The sequence below is a fragment of the Rhipicephalus microplus genome, chromosome X (assembly GCF_043290135.1).
Source record: "Rhipicephalus microplus isolate Deutch F79 chromosome X, USDA_Rmic, whole genome shotgun sequence".
Classification (NCBI taxonomy): domain Eukaryota; kingdom Metazoa; phylum Arthropoda; class Arachnida; order Ixodida; family Ixodidae; genus Rhipicephalus; species Rhipicephalus microplus.
This window is the reverse complement of record NC_134710.1, coordinates 429,298,348-429,321,692: the sequence shown is the minus strand read 5'-3', so window position 1 is coordinate 429,321,692 and position 23,345 is coordinate 429,298,348. Positions and strand designations below refer to the sequence as shown.

General features: G+C 43.1%; 1 protein-coding gene across 3 annotated transcripts in view; it reads left to right on the top strand.

The window, feature by feature from the left end:
* The first annotated feature begins 20,306 nt into the window (after nt 1-20,306).
* LOC142776555 (uncharacterized) overlaps nt 20,307-23,345 on the top strand; it is an 81,561-nt gene continuing 78,522 nt past the window's right edge. For 2 of the 3 annotated variants that reach the window (XM_075880425.1, XM_075880423.1), the window contains exons 1-2: nt 20,307-20,433; nt 22,871-22,990. In XM_075880425.1, coding sequence (XP_075736540.1) covers nt 22,878-22,990 — 113 coding nt within the window. In that variant the 5' untranslated portion in view covers nt 20,307-20,433; nt 22,871-22,877. Of the gene's footprint in view, nt 20,434-20,526; nt 20,865-22,870; nt 22,991-23,345 lie in introns of those variants that run through there. The other variant, XM_075880424.1, reaches the window with a different exon arrangement.

Here is a 23,345-nt window from a genome sequence, read left to right as displayed (position 1 = left end):
ATAGATAGATAGATAGATAGATAGATAGATAGATAGATAGATACTCAAAGTGGTTGCAGTACACAAAGAAATTAAATTCAAAAACCATTGACACTATAACCACCTGAGTCATTTTTTAGAATGCACTTTGTTCTTGAGAGCAAGAATTATCACAGAAGACCCTAAAAGCTTTACCTCTTAGCCTGCATTCCGTTAGGATTCGAGTGACAACAAAGAATGATAACATGCCAATGATTATTCTCACACTCGCCGCATACTTTTTTTATTTACAGAATACTGTCGATCCCCCATGGAGATTATTACAGGTGTGATCATGATATTCAAAACGTTGTTGGAAAGGGAGTCCGACGTTCTCATGGGAGAAAATTTGTGTGAATGAAATTCGAAAGGTTATTTTCGCTTTTTTAGATAAATAATAATATTTGAAATTTTGCCTAAACGTTGATTTCAATCCTGACATCGTTCACCCTAACCCGGAAAGACGGTTCAATGGAGTCACTCTCAGAATGCTTTTCTCACACGACAGCCTTCGTATTCAGCCTTCTGTATGCCCTCTTGATCCTACTTTTTCATTCAGGAAACCGTGCTGGATCCGTTAGTACGGAGAAGACACCTTTTCCTTGTTCAACCGATAACATTTTTGACATAACGGCACAATACACGTCCTTTCTTTGCATTGCCGCTTAGCTTTTAGTCTCTCAGGGTGTTGCAGTGTACATATGGCGCCGTCGAACTTCACATTAAATCAGATGGCAGCTGTCACACACTGATTTTAAACGTGGCGAGGCACTGGCAGCAACAGGACGAGAGAGGTTGTTGTTGTTGTTGTTCACCTATTAATAGTGGCGCATACCTACTATGAGGGATCGGCCAAGAATCGAGTGGTTTTAAAAATTACTGTTCAGATTTGGAATAATGGAGGTATAACAGAAAGATTACCGATAGCCTATGAAAAAGTGATGCTTAATGTAATGCATACAAATATTTACACAAACGAATTTATCCTTAGAACACAGCAATAATCTGATTATATACGTATTTAATTATGTGGACATGTTAGGATAATAGAACTGGTCAATTAGATAACCTATTACTTTCATCAATATAGTCCCAGACGGCCACGCGTACTGTCGCATTAGAGAAACCAGAAATGGAAGCTCCAAAAGACAAAATGACAGGCACAGATAAGAGCATACCAATACCACGTAGAAGTATTTCTAAACGGGTTTTTCGTAATGTGTTAAACCGCCTGCAGGTCAAAAAGAAATGATCTATTGTTTCCAGTTCATCACAGAAAGCGCACAGTGGCGAAGGTGCCTGAGCAGACCTGTGTTTATAAAATTTAGATTTGGTAATTTCGCGCGTTCGTGCACTCTCTCGACACTCAGCGCCGCTTGTGGCATCTAAGTGCATTCTTCACATGCGCGGCCACCTTCTGTCGTACGGAATGTGCGCACTCAGTGCACTAGGCAGTATATTTCTAGACACTGTACTATCGTTGCTGCCCTGCCGAGACAGTCAACGGGGAAATGCTATGGTCGCTGGTACGCCAAACGTTAGGGAGAAATAGAATCATTGTGCGCCCTGGCACACAAGCGGGTTTGTCACGTGGTATTTTTTGTATTTCGCGGGCATTTGTAATTAGCAGAAAAACACTAATGCTGAAAAGATAGAAAGTTCAAAACCATCTAATCGTGACGTTTCGCAAGCTGATCTACAACATTCTCATTGAAATTGTTATCTATCTTCGTTTTTTGAAAATTTAGTTAATTAAACATATCTAATAAACCATATTTGAAAACCCAAATATTGTCCAACTCCAGGCAACGGTGAGCAACATGCTTTTGCTCGAGTGGTAATTATGTGTTCCGGCATATTTTTAAACTCTGGCTAAAGTTACGTGGAACTGTATAGGGCTAACAGGACGATGCCTTAATAAGCAACTAAAAGAGCATTCCTACAACGTAAGTAGAGTTATCAGTGACCATCTCGAGCTCCATTGAACGGATAGTGGATGTGAGCCAGTCTTTTCTGAAACAGTAATAGCAAGAAAGAAAGATAAAAGGACTAGATAAATAATTGAATAAGCAGAAATGAAACGTACCAATACTAACTGCAAGAGCATTCCGTCTGTAACTATGCGAAAAGAAATAGATTCTTAGAAGTGAAGATTATCTGTATAGCACGTGTTCTTTGTGGCACCCGGCGGTGATGATTCACTGATGAATATCGACGACAGATAGGGGCGCCTTGCTAACTTAGTATTCTTTCTATTTTTTGTTGTACCTTTTTGTTTTGTTTTTTGATGAAATATATCTGCCTAGATGTCAATAACAGAATTGGTTGCAATTGAGCGCTGTTGTGGTGCCTCCTTAATCTTGTGTGTCCCATCTGAATATCGCGGTGTTTTTCCGCTCTTAATAACATGAACCGACCAGCCCAAGCATCAACCCTAGCAAGCCTTGCTTTATATCACCTGTTATCACCTGATACCTTTTCCTCCGCGAGCCTCTGGTTACGGTGGCGCTCCGGTGGCCGCGTCTGCGAGCGGTGCGGTGCGAGCATACACCACCATTGTGGCTGAAGCTGTCTTCGGACGTGGGCGGACGTCTCCTCTTGTAAGTACTATTCAGAAATATATTGTTTTCCATAACCTTTTTCTTGTTAAGCTATATATGTTTGGTGTGTTTTCACCATGAAATGAAACTTGATTTCAAAACGGAAGTTGTGTGTCTAAACCAGGCGCCCGAAAGTGCGTGTAATGTGTGGGGGTGATGACGTCTGTTCGATGGCGCATATATATATATATATATATATATATATATATATACCAAAAACAAAAGTGATGCTGGGTCCGGGTAAGATTATCCGTAGGGAAGAAGACGCACGTACGAAATGATTTTATTGACGTTTCGGCCGCGGGTCCGGCCTTCATCAGAATACAGTTTATGGCACAAGTGCTGTTTATATACATGTGCATATCAATAAGATACAAATATGAAAATCGGCATGAAAGGCGATATATGGGCATATATATATGCAAGTCACACAATTTGAAGGGCACCTGATACACGAGTAAAAAGATATAGTTTCCATGCGCGAGCACGTGGCGAGCACGTTGTTTACAGATAAAAGATAAAACGCATAAAAGATGAAGCACATAACATGAAGAGTAGTCCGACCGGTAATAGCAAGAGAAAAATCAGAAAAAATAATAAAATAATAACAAAAAATCACAAAGACGTTACAAAGCTGCTACGTAATCAACCGATACAGACAATGTAGTGCGACTTGCTGAGCAAGGTTGAAAAAAGATGGACAAGGTGATACAGGTTACGTAGATAGGCAACTAAGTTTTCCTACGGTTTCATTTAGACCTGATGCGACGGCGTCGAACTTATGGATGAGGAATGATTCACGGGCTTCTCTATTATAATTTGTGCGGAAACCAGATTCTAGTAATGTGACCTGTAGATTTTCAAAAAAGTGGCCAGGCAGGTGCATGTGTCTTGAAATGGGCAAGTGGGGCAAAGTGTTAGCATGAGATTTATGGTTGTTAAAACGCACTCTAAAAGGCCCTTCTGTTTGACCAATGTACTGTATTTCACATAGCGCACATTCTATCATCTATGTCACGTTCTTAGAATCACAGTCAAGATTGCCTTTGATTTTTAAGGAAAAGTTGGAACGAGTACTGGTGACCTGTTGGCATGTGCGCACGTATGGGCATACTTTGCATCGCGGTTTTCGTGTTATAAACGAAACGTGTTATAAACACATGGCCGTCACAGCAGCTCCATCTGTGTGTCAGTAATGGAGAGGCACCTCATATTAGAAGTCTCACTGCTCTACGTGTAAGAGTGAATTCAGATACTGTAGAATACCGTGTTCCAAATAGTTACTCCTATCTGCTAAAACCGCCTTTCTTCATTTCTTCACCAAATTCGGTCACGTTTACTCACGTTTGAAGCTTATTCCCACTTTCCCGTCCTGATTTCTAGATTTCTCAACTTAACAGCGCATTCTCGAAAAGCTCTTATTTGTACCACGAATATTGTCGCTAAAAACAAAATAATGCAACATGTTTTTCTACATTACTGTATGATGGCCTTCATTTGTCTATTTACGAGATCTTAAGAAAAATCGAAGATGCGGTTTTTTTAATATTCAAATTTCAGTTGAGTACCTTTTTGCCAATATGATAATTTTAAGGCAATGTATAAAAATTTACATTTGCCCTACGGCAGCAATATTTTATGTACCTAACGAACACACTATATCCTTAAAACGTGTCAAGTTTGAAAACGCTGCTTGCATTACTTTCGGAGAAAGAAATGGGGAATACGTAACATATTTTAAACTGTGGCAAAATTAGACAGTTTTAAAAGCGATTTTTTAAGGTCTAAAAACTTGAAAGCGTATGTGTTCATTCTTTATCAGACATGCATTTCAGGTAAAAAATATCTTCCTTGAAACAAAAATATTTGGCTTTTTATAGCATCTTCAATTTTCGAAAATGACAGGTGACGAAATTAGTGCCTCCGTGTTGGTGAAGTTTGATATATTTTTTTTGTAAGTTATGCCGTTAATCATAAAACGAAGTTGACTTTCGGGCTACCTGGTGAGAGTTGCACGAAATATGAAATACTCAATGAAATCTAAAATATCAACTTTTGGACCCGTGTCGATTTTTCGTGGAATCACCCATCATCGCTGTGCCCAGCGTGCGCGTGCGTCAACGCTACATTAGAGTATATAATTGGGCCATTCATAATGCGCTCGTGGTCATTTTTCTAGCTCCACTTATACCAAATTCGGTGTTATGTGACGTCAATGGAAGGTGAAACATATGACTGGTGCAAACATGATAATCCTGGCACGCGTGTCATGAAAAAACACGACAACATACCACGCTATTAGCTTGCTCGCAGCCGTTTAGCTAGTTCCAAATATGCTAAATTCGGTATCACTTGACGTGAATAGATGACGAAGGTAAAAGACAAATCCAAACATGATAATCACGACAAGGAAGTCATGTACGGCATCATTTACCTCAACCTCTTAATTTTAAAATGACATCAACATTTCTCATGCATGCTTCGCATATTATCGATTCCCACTGTACGTGTGATCTGCCAATTTTTGATTAAAGTTTAGACATGCGTAGGTATGAATACGATTAGTGCGTGTCATATTTAAAATAACCTTTTGCATTACACGTTTTTGACTCGTTCTGGGACTTGCTTGTGCCTTTTTTTTTCATTCCTAAGTGCCACTTATATGTATATCAGCTTTCATTCTACTGACTTGGTCATAAGCGCACATACTGTGCGGAATTATCACGAAGAGGTGAGAAAAGACATAGCTGACAATGAAATAGGCAACGAAAGAATGTATACATTTCTGAATCTGTCTTCGTTTTTCTTTTCTCGCGTATCACATAGGCTGGCCCATAGATTGAAGTGCGCTCGCGCTCTGTTCACGACCAGCGAGCATCACACACTTAAAGACCACAGTCGCGTTCTAGGGCATTCTATCGCCATCAAATATCGATCGAGTAGTCAAGTTCTGAGAGGTTCACGCGCGCAAACATACCATGGAGCGAGCTAGCTCGACCTCAATCCTCTGTTCACTTTGAGATCAGCTACTCATGAGAGCAATGGTTTTAGCCCTGCAGAGCTTGTGTATTGCAGAAGTTTGAGAACACCATTGCGAATGCTACTCGAGTTTTTGGAATGCATTTGATGAGGGCCCTAATGTAGTTGCTTATGTTCTAGACCTCCTTCAGGGGCTTTAAAAACCAAAATATCTCGCGGAAAGCCTCATAAAGGCTGCACAAGTGTTGACGAAGGAGTACTACGACAAATCGGCGATCAAACGTGCCTTTGAAGTAGGTAGCCGGGTGATGCTGCTGCGGCCATCCAAAAAGAACAAGCTTTAGGTTCATTGGGAAGGGCCTGCCAAAGTAATATTGAAACTTTCTGATACCAACAATCAAGTGAAATTAGGAAAGCGGCTGAACAAAATTTACCTCGGTAACTTGATGAAGCCATACGTTCAACGGCAAGCGGTCGTAAATTTGCTTTTGAATGCTTCAGAGGAAGAAGGAGCAAAAATATTGGCTTCTAGTATTGTAATCGAAAGGAGATCCGATGTAATCTTGGAGCAGTTGAGCCTGGAGTTTAGGTTAAGTGAAGTCCAGATGGAGGACTTCAGGAGGAGTGTTTCCAAGTTTGAAGACGTGTTTTCGGATCATCCCGGAAACACAACGAGGATTGAACACGATATCGAGCTAACCTATGAGAATCCAATCTTTAGCGAGCCGTTTCAAGTACCCCTGTGCAAAATCAGATCATGAAAGAGGAGATCAATAAAATGCTGAAGTTTGGAGCTATTTTGCACAACGAAGACGATGGTGGAAACGAAAGGCCAGTTTTGTATTTAAGTCGAAAACCTAGCTGCAGGGAAGAGGCATACAGTACCTCTGAAAATGAATGCGCTTGCCTCGTGTGGGCTGTTCAAAAGCTAACCTGTTATGTCTCCGGTTCGAGGTTTGTAGTCGAAACCAACCACTGTCCTCTAACCTGGTTAAATAACATGTTGCCTAAAGGTAGCCGGTTACTGAGGTGGAGCATGATACTCCGACAGCACAACTTCGACGTTCACTACAAGAAAGAAAAGTTGAATGCTAATACAGGCGCATTGAGCCGTGCGTTTTAGCTAGTACCTTCCCCACCTTTCGGTCTTTCGCTGGCAAGTCGGGGCAAAATTTGGCTTCATCACGGCCTTAGCTGAGCGCTCTCGTCTAGAGTGATCTCAAGGGGCCAACTTTATGTTGTATTCTATTTCATTACGTTATTGTACGTGTAAAAAATTGAGTTCTCATTTTAAGAGTCTTATGTCCCACATGTGCCTCCTAATGTAGAGGGAACGAAATTCCGATAGACGCGTAGCTAGGTATATGTTGTACTATACTTTGTCTGGTGTTCTTTCGAGTAACCGAGGGCACTTGCTTGTGTCGTGTGTTGTCTGTTGTCGAACCGTTCTTGTCAAGTTGCAGAGCCATCGACAAGTGCTGAGACCAAAAATCGCCAGAAGACACGAGCGAAGCAGTCGACAAGCTTCCGCGAAAAGCCAGTGGAGCTGGGATCCGTCCTCAAAAATAGGATGTTTTCACGGAACTGAGCCTGGAGCTACATCCTCCCCATGGCCCTGGTGGCGAACCTGTGTGGACCTGGCAAACGATTGCGCCCGACATCCGAGCCACGTTGAAGCAGCTCGTCTTTCCCGCGCATTGTCTGGTGGCGGGGGTACTGTTGCGCCTGGGTGTCTACATCGAATGTCATTTCCTCTGCAAAGGCAATCTGTGTCAAGGCCAGTGATCGAGCCCGCCTGACGCGATCAACTCAACGACGTCATCAAGGCGCGACGCCGGTCTGTCTTAAGCAACACACAGCGAGCTCACTCAACTCACGGGCCTGATAGCAGCCCGATGAAGCAATCGGTGCCTTCCAGTCCAGCTAGTCTTGCGCAATGCGTGGCAACATCACTCGTCCTTGGGTGCAACCCAGCGCAGCGGCTCCAGATTTGAGGATAATGACGTGACCCAGCGGCGGGTCCCCATTGGAAAACTCTGACATAACTGCCAGCGGCACTTCTGATTGGACGTTGGTGACGCAAAGGTCCACTCGGTGCCTATAAAAAACAAGCGGCGCGTTGCCAGCCGCAGACCTATGCGTCAGAGAGAAGCCGACGCATGCGTCAGAGGAGACATCTGGGTTCTTCGAGTCCCTAAGCTGTCGACCCAAGTGCCGAATATGCAACGTCTCTATTTCTATGCTGCACGTAGACATTGCCTTAACTCACCGTCGTCTTGTCCGCTCGTCTATCAGCTCTGCGCTGACGCAGTCGCGAGCTGCGAAACGCACACTACCCAACAGCCAGTTATCTTGGCAGCGGTGAGTTTCGGAGCAGTGGCGCCTTCGGGACTGTGTTGGCGTCGCGCTTCGTAACAACGTGATCGACTGGCAGCGCTGCTCCCTCTTTTACAACCAGGCAGATGCTCCCAGCTCATCATTTGTACGGACTCGAAGCAAGCTTTTCATGATATGCGACGAGTGTATCACTCTACGTCACTATCGGATACTATTCACGTTGTTGCTGTCTCCGCATCTGTGCAAATACCCGTTCAGTGGGTTCCACGGGCCGCTTTGCCGGACCTTGTAAAAGCTGACTTAGCGACCCACCCTGCAGTTACATCATACCCGCTACACCGAATTTTCCTGAGGACGCCCAAGGATAGGTGCTCCGGGAAAAAGAAAGACTGCTACATGCCACACGAGCTCTTATACCTCCATGTGGATTAGACCTTCCTGGTGGTTTAACCCGCCGATAGGAGGTTACGTTACGGAAGCTTCGTTTTGGGGTTGTGCTTACTCCATCCATGACCACCCTCTGGGCGCAATGGTACCGAGGCCCGTATGGCACATTATGCCCATTTTGTGACGCCCCAATCCAAGATCTAACTGCCTCACACTTACTGTGGACCTGCACTGATCTACAATTAAGTCGTCTCCGTCAACTCCATGCAACAGGTCTCAGGCCTGGCCGACCACCCGACTTTGAGCCCTGGCTTCATGTACCACACCATTGTTTTCCACTAGATTTATTAGATGAAGAAAACTTGTATGTGTATTTTTGAAAGTTATTATGCCTAGGGGCACACTTTCGAACAAAAAAAGTGAAGAATGCATCATCTATGTCAAAATATTTTGTACTAACTTGCTGATGCCTAATGGCCATTACACTGAGCTGTCTTGTCTTTATTGAGAAGGTTCAAACTGAAAGGCAATTGTCTCGGGTGAAATCAGCAAGTCCTAGATCAGTATGAAGCTATTAAACGTTATCCTGATTAGCAGGCTACCAATTGTCATCTATTAGTAAGGGCTGATTGGCGTGATTTTACTTAACGTGCTCATGAATAATATCTTGCTAATGCATAGTTTAGTTAGATCACCAACTAGCATGCTTTAGTTAGCCCGGTTCAAGCTTTACATAGCTTCATTGAAACGGTTTTCTTAAGATGTGGCGTAATTACCTCGACCTTACCATGACTTCGCGTAGTTTGCTTGGTCAAAGCCTGTCTTGGCCTAAGTAGCCAAGTATACCGTCCAGCCAATAAAATCACAATATATACACGGAATGAATGATGTTGAGTGGGACGAAGCTTCAGGGGCTTTATTAGTAAACCGAGAAATGTCTGTCCATTTGTGTTCTCGCCCGTCCGTTCGTCCGTCTGTTCGTCTGCCCGTTAATCGGTCTGTTCATGAGTCATCCGTCCCTTCATTCGTCCGTCCATCTGTCTGTTTGTCTGTCTGCCTGCCTGCCTGTCTATCTGTTTGTCTGTCTGTCTGTCAGTCCATCCGTCCAGCCGCACCTGCTGAGGGAGTCACCGAACTAGGTGGTCACGTACCACGATCTAGAAGAGACAATTCCCACAGCTCTAGGAGCATTGCCCTAAATAGCTAATTAGCCGGCCACGCGTACTCGGGTGCTAGCGGGCGCTGACAACAAAGACAATGCGCACCAGACGAGCAACGCGCTATGATGTACAGGCTCACCATGATCATTAACACGTGGCCTCAGGTTTAGCTGCGGTCGCGATGTTGTGAGACGCTCGGCCAGTGCTGATCTCTCAGAGGCCACCATGCTGATTATTCTAAAACAGACTTAGTTCAGGCATTAAAAGCTTCCTGATAAAATTAAACACCCCTCTCCTCTGAAAAATATTATCACGAAAAGTTTCTCACACTTCCATTGCATGGGTGCGCTTCTGCACTCAGTAGAACGACTAACATATGAAAGAAAATGCCTCTGGTCAATGATGTTTCGTGCAGGAAATTTTCACTTTTTCAGGGAATATCCGCCTCTGATTTTGAATGAAAGGGAAAAAGTGAATTCTTGTGATATTCCTGGGTATATGAATTAATAAAGTCATGCTTTTGTTGCGCGACAGTGGAGGGGCCAGTCATAATTTCAAAAGTCACCAATACGTCAGACACGAGTAATTATAGTATGTGCGTCCGTGGACGGTGGTGGAAATTAGCACTGTTCTGGTGGGAAAAAAATCTCCGCAATAGACAATTTTCATGTCTCTGAATGGGAATTTTTCACCGTAGTGCGCAAAATCACTGCCTCTGGTTTGAAAACACCACCCAACTTAGTCGGCCGTCCGTGATCCGATGACTGGTTCCATCGTAACCAACGAAACGCAGCCCACTTAGGGATGAATTTCACTTTTTTGTACTGTTGGCTCCTTCATAAGAGGGTGTCGCCAAGCTCGGGAAGATACCGGGTTTTGTGAAACTCGGGCAAAACTCCGCCGATCCTGCATAGCACCACTGAAACTATTGTAGCATGGAGCCTGTTTTCAGCCCATTCCATGAATTCCCCAGACCAATTACGAACCTTCGACGTCCCTTTTTCTTTCGATTCCTATACTCGATTCGTTTTCTCGTAGTTCAGGATGGTAAACTGGGCACTCGTCAGTTCAACCACTCCTCCTTTCTTCTGCGCTTCTGCCATTTGAGGAAGACTTGCCCCAGGGGTGTAGCCAGAATATTGTTTTTCTAGAGGGGGTAGGTATGTTCGCGTTTCCGTTATAAATGCTAAACATTTCTTAGTGAACTTCAGCGACTTTGAGCATATCTATCTATCTATCTATCTATCTATCTATCTATCTATCTATCTATCTATCTATCTATCTATCTATCTATCTATCTATCTATCTATCTATCTATCTATCTATCTATCTATCTATCTATCTATCTATCTATCTATCTATCTATCTATCTATCTATCTATCTATCTATCTATCTATCTATCTATCTATCTATCTATCTATCTATCTATCTATCTATCTATCTATCTATCTATCTATCTATCTATCTATCTATCTATCTATCTATCTACCTATCTATCTATCTATCTATCTATCTATCTATCTATCTATCTATCTATCTATCTATCTATCTATCTATCTATCTATCTATCTATCTATCTATCTATCTATCTATCTATCTATCTATCTATCTATCTATCTATCTATCTATCTATCTATCTATCTATCTATCTATCTATCTATCTATCTATCTATCTATCTATCTATCTATCTATCTATCTAGCCGAATACGACTCTTAGCTCTCCTGGCCGTTTCGATAATGGTATCAATACCAAACTTGGTATGGCCCAACATGACTTTTCGAACAGACGGTAATCTTCGTGAAACGTCTATGGCGGTTTCAGTGATGCCTACCCAATTTTTCGAACATTACATATGTGTTCCTTTAATACAGCCGTCACGTCGGGTTACCATCAATTGTGGTTAGTTGTTATGCGCTGAAGTTGATTCATGTAGCAGTGTCGAGGGCCAGCATCCTCGCGAGCATCAGCGCTTCGTATATAGCCTTACTGTGCCTGGCCACCTGCGCGCGTCTCGTGCCGGACCAGGAAGACACCCGCAAAACTGTCACTCCCCTCGCTCACTTCGTAGTGCAGAAGCAGGCAGCGTCTGCTACAAAAAAGAAAAGGAAAACCAACAAATACTCACGCTGCACAACTACTCACTGGCCACGCCCATAGATGTAGGTGATGGACCACGCGTTAGGAATTCAGTCACGGGCGTCTTGGCTTTCGCTTGACGTTGAAGGCAAAGCTTCACCTTCAATCAATAAGTAAAAATAAGGAAGATGAAACAACAAATACACATTCCCAAACCAAACCCAATTACGCAAAGCTCATGCGATACGCCCACCACTCTACGGCGCATTTACTCGAGCCCAAATTGCTTACATAATTTACTTTTATTAAATACTATCTGCCATTGGAGAATAATAGCTTTTTTCAAAAAAATCTAACAATTTTCACGAATCTCGCATGCCTTCCACCTCTCTCTTTTTCAGGGTGGGACGGAATGGGACAACTTTCAGGCCAAAAGTTTTCAACCTACGATCGTTACAACAGTCCAAATAGGCTCAACTGCGCGGTGCGTTCTCGAGGAGGCTGGTGGTACAGTTATTGTCTCGGTGATAACCTAAACGGGCTGAATTTGAATGGCTACCACGATAGCCTGGGCGATGGTATTGTGTGGGAAAAGAGCCCTGTGAATTCTAATATGTGGCACCACTTTACCCAAAGGTTCAAATGATGATCCGACCAGCAGATAGGTAGTGGACAATACCTCGTTTTGTGGTATTGAAAGATGATGTGCGTGGTTTGATCGATCCAGTATATGTATCCAAAAAAAAAAACCAGCACTCGCACCACACGCTAACTTTTTGCACCTTAAGAAACGAAGTCATTATTTTTGTTCCAACAGATTAAGTGTCTGAAGTCTGTATCATACGAACACGTAATGTATGTTATTCTAGCAATGAATTTCTTTGTTTGTTTGAATGAACAAAATAATCACCACAATGTTAAAGCTATCAATATTTTCGCGGTCTTTATAAACTGAGAGTATTTCTTTTGAAGATTTTGACTTGTCGAACTTTAGTTGGAGTGCTGGAGGTTGGTACTGATGATGGTTCCCGTATCTACTTGGAGTTTCAAAAACTGCTTGGGTTGTCTCAGGGGTTATCGTACAGCGCGTACGGAATCATGGGTTCCACAAAGACGTTTTCAGCTATGCCAGAGGAGATTTTGTTGCTATTAGAACTGAACTAGAAAATTTCTTTTTCTACTTTCAAGCATAACTCAAAAGCACGCTGTCCGTTGATTCTTTTCTCAACATTCTGCGACAAATTACTCAGATTGGTCTGAAGTCATGTTTAATGTAGGTACCTGCACAAAGAGAAAACGCATAAACCTTGGTTGAACGCGGAAATACACAAATTATTAGGAAATATAGACGCGAGTTTAAAACATTTTCTGCTAACTCTAGTTTAGTAAGCACTTGAATGATAAATATTTTATAATAAAAAATATAATATTTTATTTCAAATAAATATTTTTATATTAAAAGCAACAATAAATCTGTGAAGGTTTCTTTCTCTGTTAAATTAGGCAAACCACTAAAAGACAACTCGAAGTCATTCTGGAAATATGTAAAGCAGAACCAAAAATAAAAATATATATACCAGCTTTATGTGCCGACAGCACACTCGCGACGTAAAAATACCAGAGAGCAGAATGTTTCAATCATATTTTCAATCAGCTTCCTCGCATGAAACTAATGAGCGGGCACCGATTCTAAATAGCACCACTTGGATCAATGAGATGCGAGACATCGAAATTGATGTTAGTGGTGTCGACTCATTATAGCACCGCTTTGGTGAAACAAAAGCCATATTACCTGATGGACTGTCTCCAGTAGTCCTCAAAGAGAGTCATCACATTATTGCTTTATATTTAGGTATCACCTACGGACTCTCGCTCGAAAGTAGTCTTAGTCCCCAAGATTGAAAGACCGCGAATGTTACACCCGCTTTCAAATCAGGAGATAGAAAGCTCACAGAAAATTACAGGCTGATCTCACTAATGTCGATATGTTGCAAAATATTTGAACACATTTTACATACCAATATATTTGAACTCTTTGAACTATACGATTTTTTTATTCCATCCCAGCACGGCATCCGAAAAGGTTATTCCTGTAACACACAATTAATGGAGCTTTAGCATTTTGTATCCAAAGTCATTGATAACAGTGGTCGTGTAGACGCTATACTTTTAGAGATTTTCAAAAAGCATTCGATACTGTGTCCCATACTCTCTTGGATATAAGGCTTGCTGCATTGGGCATAAACACTCGTTCAAACATGGATACGAAATTACTTGAATGGTAACACACTGGCTGTTGTCTTAAATAATGTCAAATCTTCGTCGATAGCGGTAACTTTGGGCGTTCCCCAAGGTAGTGTTTTACGCCACTTACTGTTCCTAATCTACATAAACAACATAGTTCACAGAAATCATGACTGAATCTGATACTCGCATTTTGCAAACCGGCCTAGATCCAATCGCGGACTGGTGTGAAAAATAGAAAATAAGTTTGAATATAAAAAGTGTTGCAGCGTCAGCTTCTCAAAAAAAAAATATTTAAACCACATCATCCATATAACGTCTATGACGTATCTATCAACATACGCTGCAAATATACGTATCTATGTGTTCATTTCACTTAATTGTTTACATGTAACAAACTCATTATTACAGCCATAGCAAAGGATAGTAGGATGTTGTATTTTATTCGCAGGAATTTCAAACAGACGACGCGCGAAATAAAGGAAACATTACATTTTTTGCAGGTCTGGTCTGAACTCTATTACGCATGCACAATATGGAACCCTACAAAGGCTATCTTATAAATAAAAAAAGAAAAAACATCATAACCAAGTGGGAAGATTTGTTTTAAATATTTATAGCCCCTACGCCAGCGTTTCACGAATTATGTGCACTTTGGAATGGGATCAGCTACGTGTACGTAGACAGAAGCTGTGGCTTACACTTTTGCACCAGATATATCACTCTAACACAGGAATAAACATCATAATTATCTTGTTCAACCACCGTACACATGCACTCGCTGTGAAAATACCAAAAATATATTTACCTTGAAATGCAGATTTAACACTTTTTCTACCGATTTTTCCCCAAAACAATAAGAGAGTGGTACATCTTAAAGGGCCACTCATTAGTCCCACAACAAATTTTAGTTTGACCGTGGAAGATGTGTGTCCGATGAGGAAGGAGCCTTACGCCAAAAAAATTTGTTCAATCGGTGTATTACGAGCTGAGAAAACGGCTTTTTAAAAGCGGCATGACAGGAGAATTTGAAGAGCCGAGCTCGAAACCCTTGCCGCTCCCCCACGTAGCCTTCACAGGCCAAATATCTTCCCTACCCTTTTCGTCATTTGCGCATGACGTGCCCGAACAAGCCCAACCACCGAACACACGAGCGGCTTTTTTTTTTAGTTTGGTTGTTGTTTACCAGCGTTATTTTGTTGTCTACTGCCTGTTTTTGCGGGATAATTTGGAAACCCTGGATTAGACGCGGTAGACTAGATGAGCACAAGAAGTGCACGAACGCGCAGGAGCGTTACTTTCGCTTCCACGGCTGTCGTCTGCTTGAAGCGCTGACCGCGGGGACACGAACGCATGCGCAACGCCGGTAAATTAGCCCCACATCTCGTTGCATTTCACGGGAAACAAATGGAAAAAGGAGGCACACATACCCTTATTGCATCTCATTATTTATCTCAAGCTTTACTAATCTCTTCAAGCAACAAATTACATAAACTGCGCAAGTCGTGTTACATATTTATCGCATTGTCCCGTGCCACTGTCGGCAACGTCAGAGCACAGTCGTCTACGTAGAGGACCAACGTCACTACACTGCCATGTACGTAGAGCCATTCATACGTGCACGTCATGCTCTCATTCTCTGGACACGCGCCCGCAAAAGGAGGAGGAGGAGAAAAACTTTATTTATCCTGAGAGGGAAAGGTGTGGTGGTGGAGTGTCAGAGGAGCCTACCCAGCGTAGGTCTCCGCTCCCCTCTTGGCCCAATCCAAAATCTGGTCCTGGACCTCAGGCGCCGAGCTGCCCATAGCAGCCTCCCACTGCTCCTTACTAATATAGTGTTAAGTGGTGGGTTCTAAGTACACCCCCCCCCCCCCTTATATGGTCTCGGTTAGCTCTGTGTTGGCTGAAAGTGCACAAAGTGGAGGGGTATATCACAGGGTGTAAAAGATGGCAAAAATATGGTATATGAAACGTGCGGGTCAGGAGGAGCAGCGTTCATCTCGAAATTTGACCATTTCCGTGGCGCGTATCGTTGCAAGTTTCGGCAGACGCGATCGTGAATGCCTCATATAGGTATTGTGCTTTTCAGCTCAAAATGGTCAAACCTGGTGAGTGGCCCTGTAAAGAAGTTCACATAGGCCTGCAGTCCAGTAGTGGTGGAAGACGTCTTAACATGGTCAGGCACGACCATTACGACGAAAATAAGATAAATTCGTTTACAACAATTTATTTGGTGGAGATATGAGGTTAAGTCCAATCAGAGAATGGCTGTCCTTCGTGCGCGAATTCCATTTCCGCTTTGTGATTTTGAGCTATCAGCCTCTGGTAATTATTCCGGAGGAAAGTAGTTCAGCAGATTTGATGGGCGAAAGTGAAAAAGAAGATCCAATGACTGCAACTTCACTCTGAGCCTCACAATTAGCTCACAGTCTGTGGAGGGATCACCTGCAAGACCAGGGTGATGTGTGGAAACTGAGGGAGGAACTGGTAGCCCATACAGAGCATCGTTTTATGTAACTTTTATAGGCTGGTTAACATCCCTGCTGTTCTTTTCCTTCTATTGTCCTACCTTTCCTTCCTTCCCATGTAACTTTCCAGCGCAGTGGTGGCCTCCAGGAAATGGTCTTCATGCGCGTAAGCAAAAAGTTTCTGAAAGTAATCAGCTGTTAACAGGTTGAGTTAGTGTAAATGGTCGTGACAACTATGGCAACTACGTCAGGAGCTAAGTAATGTCGTTTTATATAGCACAAAAATAAGCAAATGTCTAACACCCCTTTTGTGATCACGCTCAACCAATATAATGTCGCGGCGTAGTGTTCTCGTTGCGTTAGCGGTGTGACTTGGATGTGTTATCATTACGTGGTTGAGATAGCTGCATTTTTGTGGTGCACTGAATTATCTTCCCGCTGTGGTGAACGTGCTCCACTACTGGAATGAAGGGCTGCGCTATCGAAATGCTACTCGCCGGCTAGGATATTACGGTAGAGTTGAGTGTAAACAAGACTGCGATCACTCCGCCAGATTTCACCTGTGTTCTGTTGACATGTAAATATCGCCGCTCGTTTAATACTCATGCTCTTTGCGTATAAAACCCATATGGTTGATAAGTTCGCTCTACACAACGTAGCAAGTGCTGCTCTGCCGGCCATATAGCTACAAGCGATATGACTAGGCTGCCGAAACGTGGTAGCCTTGATCAGGGCTCAACATTAGCTGTAGCAAGTACAGCTCTTGCAAAATTGTTTTTTTTCCAGTGCAGCACAAATGAGCAATGTTCATCTGAAAATTTCACTGCTTTTAAAAAGAAAATTCTTTTAAACTTCACTCACCGCCATTTTTTGCAAGGAAAACAAGTAATTTAGGAAGGCTGGTTGTTAACATTGCATGTCTAGGTGGCCTTGCACCGCTACCACAGGCAGTCGGTGACCACGTCGGTGAATTCGCTCGTTTGTTATGATGCTAGGTATGTTTCAATTCTATATATCTAAAATGAAGTGCAAGCTTCATTGATAATTAGGTGGGCCCACATGCGTATCCCAGTGAAAGCTTGAAGCATTAAACTGAAGAACATGCTTCTTAAATTTGGTAACATGTTCTTAACTGTTCGATTGCATTACGACGGGTTCGGTGAAAAAGTAGTTTTGCTCAAACTTTGCGCATGCGGAAACTCCAACTGACAGCATGAGACGTAACTTCCAGGGCGCGAACTTTTCTGCAAAAATTATGATCGCTTCTGCAATTAGATTATCAAAAAATCAATGACTGACAGCGTTGCGCCTTCCGACAAAGGTCACATCTTGCAGCTACGAACACGCCCTCAGCAGCTGTAGGCGATGTGGGTGCTCTTGCTGAAGTCGACTAGAGAGCAACCATTCCAATGAAACACTGCATCTTTCATTGTCTTTCCCAGAGTTCAAAGAAGTGTTTCTATTCTGCGTACTCATAAAAGTTGTTGATTTTATGTGTGGACATGACGGTGCAGATTTTACACGAGTCCCTGAATAAACTTTGTTGTTTCTTTAAACGTTTTCGTCTTTTCTTTGGCACTAAACAGGCATTTTCGCTGAACGGCATAACCAACCACGCTCTGTGCTCTGAGAAACGAGCAAGCTTGACACCGCAATGGCAACATACGAGGAAAAATTTATTTCTGCATAGACTTATTATACACGTAATCAAGCTCAAAGCACGCATTCATCATCCTCCAACCTTTTGACGAATCAACCAGAAATCATAACATAAATATTTTTTCTTTTTTATGAGAAAGAGCTACTGTTAGTCCCTTGAGGTGTCAGTTTGTCCCTGTGCAGTTACGCCTTCCATAAAGATGTAACTTTTACTCCTTGACGTTTCCTCCCTCGAAACTACTGAAGACTAACAGTTCGTACCTTGATGATTGCTCCCGAAAGGACCAAGCATTCATCGTTTCGGGAGTGACGGTTTCGGCTATGCAATTGCCCCCTCCCCTAGAAGGACAAACTGCAGACCCCTTTCCGCCATTTGCGGCTTAGAGTGTAGAAGACGACCAGAATAACGTAACCATTCACGACGGCGATCTTGGTGAGGGTAGTCTTAAGTGGCTTCTTTGTGTCTAATTGACAATTTTTGGACCTTGTCTGGCCACGAAAATTCCAGGTTGGTGCGTCACTACTTTTGGCTACGTTGAACCTCAGTTTTTCGCATTTAGTAACCTATTTTCTTATTGTTGGTGGCAGAAAGAACGAGCAACCCTACAGACCACCAACGATTTTCAATCATTTCTGTGGCGCTAGCGAATGTGCCCTCTTATTATCTCAGCCCCACCACAAGACTCGTGCGCATCGAGGCATCTGCATGAAATGCACGCCGCGCCTGCGAAGGAGAAGAGGTGAAGTTGCGAAACGCGTGGATGGCACGCAGCTCACGCTCACCGCTATCTATTCTGAAGTCCGTTTCTGACGCTCATACCCAGCGCGTATTATTGTGCTAACTACAAGAAAAGCTGAGATCCGCATTAAATTGAATCTAATAATAAATAATGAGCTAGCACTGAGAGGGAAAGTAGGAGAACTCAGAGTCTCACTTCAGAACGGGCAGTCGGCTCTTATCGAGGAAACCAGCCTTAGCGCTGACGCAATAAATGATAATCTGATGAGTATCATTACGGAGTGTGCAGTGGAAGTTGGAGGTACGCTACTTAAAAAGGACACTAGCAAGCTGTTCCAGGAGTCGAAGAACCTCATTAAAAAGCGTCAAAGCATGAAAGTCTCAAGTACAACAGACAAAATAGAACTGGTAGCGCTTTCGAAGTTAATTAGTAAGCATAAGGTATTCGATGTGAGAAGGTATAACATGGCGGTAATTGAACACGCCCTGAAAAACGGAGGAAGCGTCAAAGCAGCGAAGAGGAAACTTAGAATAGGCAGAAATCGGATGTATGCACTAAGGAACAAAGAGGGCAAAATAACTACCAATATGGATAGGATAGTTAAAATAGTGGAGGAGTTTTACAGAGACCTGTACAGTAGCCGGAGCAACCCCACCCTAGTACTATAAGAACTAGCAGTGACCCAAATGACACCCCACCAGTAATGATAGAAGAAGTCAGAAAAGCATTGGAGAGCATGCAAAGAGGTAAAGCTGCTGGTGAGAACCAGGTAACATAAGATCTACTGAAAGATGGAGGACAGATTGTGTGAGAAAAACTAGCCATCCTAATTACGAGGTGCCTCCTGACGGGAAGATGGAAGGCCATTATGTAGCCGTCATTGCAACGCAGCTGTGAGCATCCGGAGAATAATCGCTTTTCGGGCGAGCAATTATATTCTATTTGCTCGTGTTCCCTCGTTGTCGTCGTTAGCGTCTCAGGGCGTCCCTGGGCTGGCGGACGCCCGTAATGGCAAGCCAGCCTCCGAAGAAGGTGCTAGCCTTCGACGTATTCGTCGCCGAGGGGACTAGTCCCGAAGACGTCGTTTACGCGACGTCTTCAATAGTAGGAATAGAAGAAGTGCACTGCGTTCAGCACTTTGGAGGTCAGAACTACCAAGTTGGCGTCAACAGTGAGGCCGCACTGGCCCGAATCGTGGACGCGTCGTACCTCATCATCCGAAAAGATCGCGTCGCCATCGTGCCCCAGGGACCCCAAGTGCCCCAAGTGACCGTCCTGTTCCTGCCGTGCCGCGTACCCAGCAAGTCCTCGCACAAGCACTGTCCCCCTACGGGAAGGTTGACAGGGGACACCCCTGCCTAAGCCCCCGTTTTACCTCTGCAGGCTTGGATACCTGTTTTTTCTACTTTATAACTACCTTGTTACCTCTATAGCTATCCTTTAAAAGATTAGTGACTACATGTTCCACGCCTGGTGTGTCCAGTATTCCCCACAATTTCTCTTGAACCATGCTATGTACTAGTGTCGGTCGCGAGCGCCTCTAAGTGGAGCTTGTTTGAAACTGAAGGCAGGCCAACTCCTCTGGGAGCGCAAGCCCATTCCTCAGGCATCTTTCTAGAGGAGGCGTTAGTTGTACTAGATACCAAACAACGGAACGACTTCAATCGCAAACTCAGGCAGGTGTTTTGCGCTTAGCCTGCGAGTTCCGAACAAGGTGAGCGAATTGACTGCGTTGATTACGTAACTGAAAGCACGCCTCGAGGTTAGCGGCAGGATGTGTGGGCTCAACCGTTGTGGAGCGTTTGTGTTCCTAAGCGTCTCATGTTGCATGACAGCGTAAAACACAGTGCGCGAACTTAGGAAAAAAAAAGGCCGTCATGAACCAAAGCACTTATCCCTAGCTCATACAAGAAGTAATGCGAAAAAACACCGAAAAAAAATGACCTAACACTTGGTAAATCTCTTGCATTGGGTAAGAGCCATGAGAAAAGTAGAACTCGCCCAAGCCTCCACGCTCGCGCGTCTCGTCCTACCCTGACTGTTCCTGTAACGTGTGGTTTCCGTGTACTCGGCGTAGAAAAACGTACGTTGTGTTAGCGAGAACCCACGTTTTCGTTTAGCAGTGACTTCCAAGCATTTCATAGCTCGGACACGTTTGGAACAGAGACGCCTCGCCCGATATTCGAACTACTTGTACGTTTTGTTTACTTTTTTGTTGGCCGTGGATACAGTACAGGCATTATACCGTTCGCAGATATTGTGCGGACAGTACTAGCTGAAGTTGCGCCCATAATGTGTTCCCTTGGCTCTCGTGATTTTTCAGTGTCCGTAGTTCGCTTGCGACACTGGGACGTCAGTAACCTGCGCTGTGCTGCGTCGCGGTTCTCGCTATTTTATGTCCTACTACTGTCACAATCGGGAAAGTCGGCGAATATTGCATAGTTTTATACTTGGAAGCATAGATTCCTTCCCCTTTTGAGCCAATTAAACCTTCTTGCTTTGCAGCCTTTCTTGAAGCTGGAGAATTGCCCGTAAACCGAGATCAAATAATTTGAATCTTACCTGATTAAGCTGCTTCTGTGTACTAAACCAGATCTAATGACCATGAATGATATTTGTTGAAATATTTCTTGATTCACTGAATATACTTATTCTTCGTGTTATTAGCATAAATGATGTTATTCGTATAAATGAGCAGCATAACTGGCCAGAAATTGTTTCACAATGCTATATGACCACAAGCTTTTTGTTGTCCCGCTAAAGAGTACACGTGCTAATGTGCGCAAGAAAACAAGGCAACAAAGTGAAACAAAAAAACAATAAACAACCTTTGATACCATGCAGGGTAAGCTTTTTGAACCATGGTCGTAAATGCACTATGGTTGACAAAATTGACGAGTCTTTTAGTTTTCCACCAATTGCCACTCACAGTGTGGGTAACATGACGTCGCACAATAGTAATAAGAACTAACAGACAATATTGCCAGGGTAAGTATAGAAGATGCTGTTATAAATGTAATGGAAATGAGAAGAAACAAAGTGGATGAAAAGACGGCTTGCCACTGGCAGGATCTGAATGTGCGACCTTCGAATAACGCTGCTCCACCACTGAGCTACGGTGGCGCCTTCCACTTTATGGGGTCTATATGTGTATTTAAATGTGGGAGTGTGAGTCTGTGCCACCTGTTGCCATGGTGGCAAGTGCGAAACACTCTTCTTGCTTGTTTTGGTGTCGCGTAGTGTGTGATCTTATTACGAGAGGGTGCTGACCAATAATCTCTTGCATACCACCTCAAGGCATCAAGTCTGCCAAAACGAGACCCCCGCTATGAATGAAAAAAGGGGTAGATTTAAGGGCTCGTTTTTCTTCGTGCACGACATACCAAAATGGTGACCATTGGCAGTGGATGAGGTTTATAGCCGGCGACTTCTAGTGCTCAATTTTTACAAAAAAAGATCAAATGAATCAATTTTAGTTGGAGGAGACATGCAGTCGGATTACGTTGGAAAATAATGCTCTTCATGTGAAAAACCCATTGATGCTTTGAGATTTCTAACGAGTAGCCATTAGTAATATCTGTGAGCAAATATATCTAACAAGTTTCTCCGGTGAAACCGATACACCAGAATAGCTCAAAGCTGTGATGTGACACAGTAAGGTGATGAGTTTAATTTGGAAGTTAGAATTTATTGGCACTTGTCTTGTCCTAATCTACTAATTCATGCAGCATTCGTCTTCTTGTCCCTTTGTCGTCATTCGGAGCTTGCACTATATAACAATTGTCATGGCCTGATATACTACTTTGTGCATTAAGAATCCTTGCAACAACAATAGTTGATGTTCTGCGCGCCTTCAATCTTGCAGTACTAGTGTAGTATATGTGTAAAAACATCTGATAGGATGTCTGAATTTTTATTCCACTTATTTTCCACCATTGTTTTATAGATGCTACTGTTCCAAGGCTTTGCAAATATGTGGTTTGGATTTGTTAGAGTTGAGGCCCGTGGACTCGGATTTGCGTGCACGTTAAAGAACTCAAGGTGGTCTAAATTTCCAGACTTCTCCGCTACGGCGCCTCGCATAATCATATGGTGGTTTTGGGATGTTAAACCTCACGTATCAATTGTCGTTCGTTAGAGTTATATAGAAGCAGTGCAGCTGTAATGAAATTGTGCTTATGTCGGTTTTCATGTTTCAGGATCAAAATGGAGAAGTTTGAGAGTTTAGAAAGAAAGGTTGCTCTGCTGCAACGCTTCGACAACACAGCCAAAGCCCACACCAAAGACGTGGAGGGTTTGAGAGATACCATTGTAAAAAGGGGACCCGGCCTATTTATTTAATTTGAGAAGCATTGTTGAAATAAGATTCCAGGATTCTCGCAGCAATTGTTTTGTGTCAAGACAAGGTCCTGTATAAGAGAAAAGTTCATATGGAGAGTCTGCATACGTGTAGTGCAATTAATAACGCCCGCATCGAGGGGAAAGAATGTTGGATAAGTCTTATACAGTCATTGTCTTATACAGTCATTGTTTACCGCTCAACAGATTGTGCTGTAGATTTTTGCTAAACATTTTTCAAGAATGCAAATGTGTTTGCAGAAATTGAGGCAACTTCACATGAACTCAGAGTTATCTTTTGTTTGCTGTTACACCCATGCAAAAAGGGCACGGGTA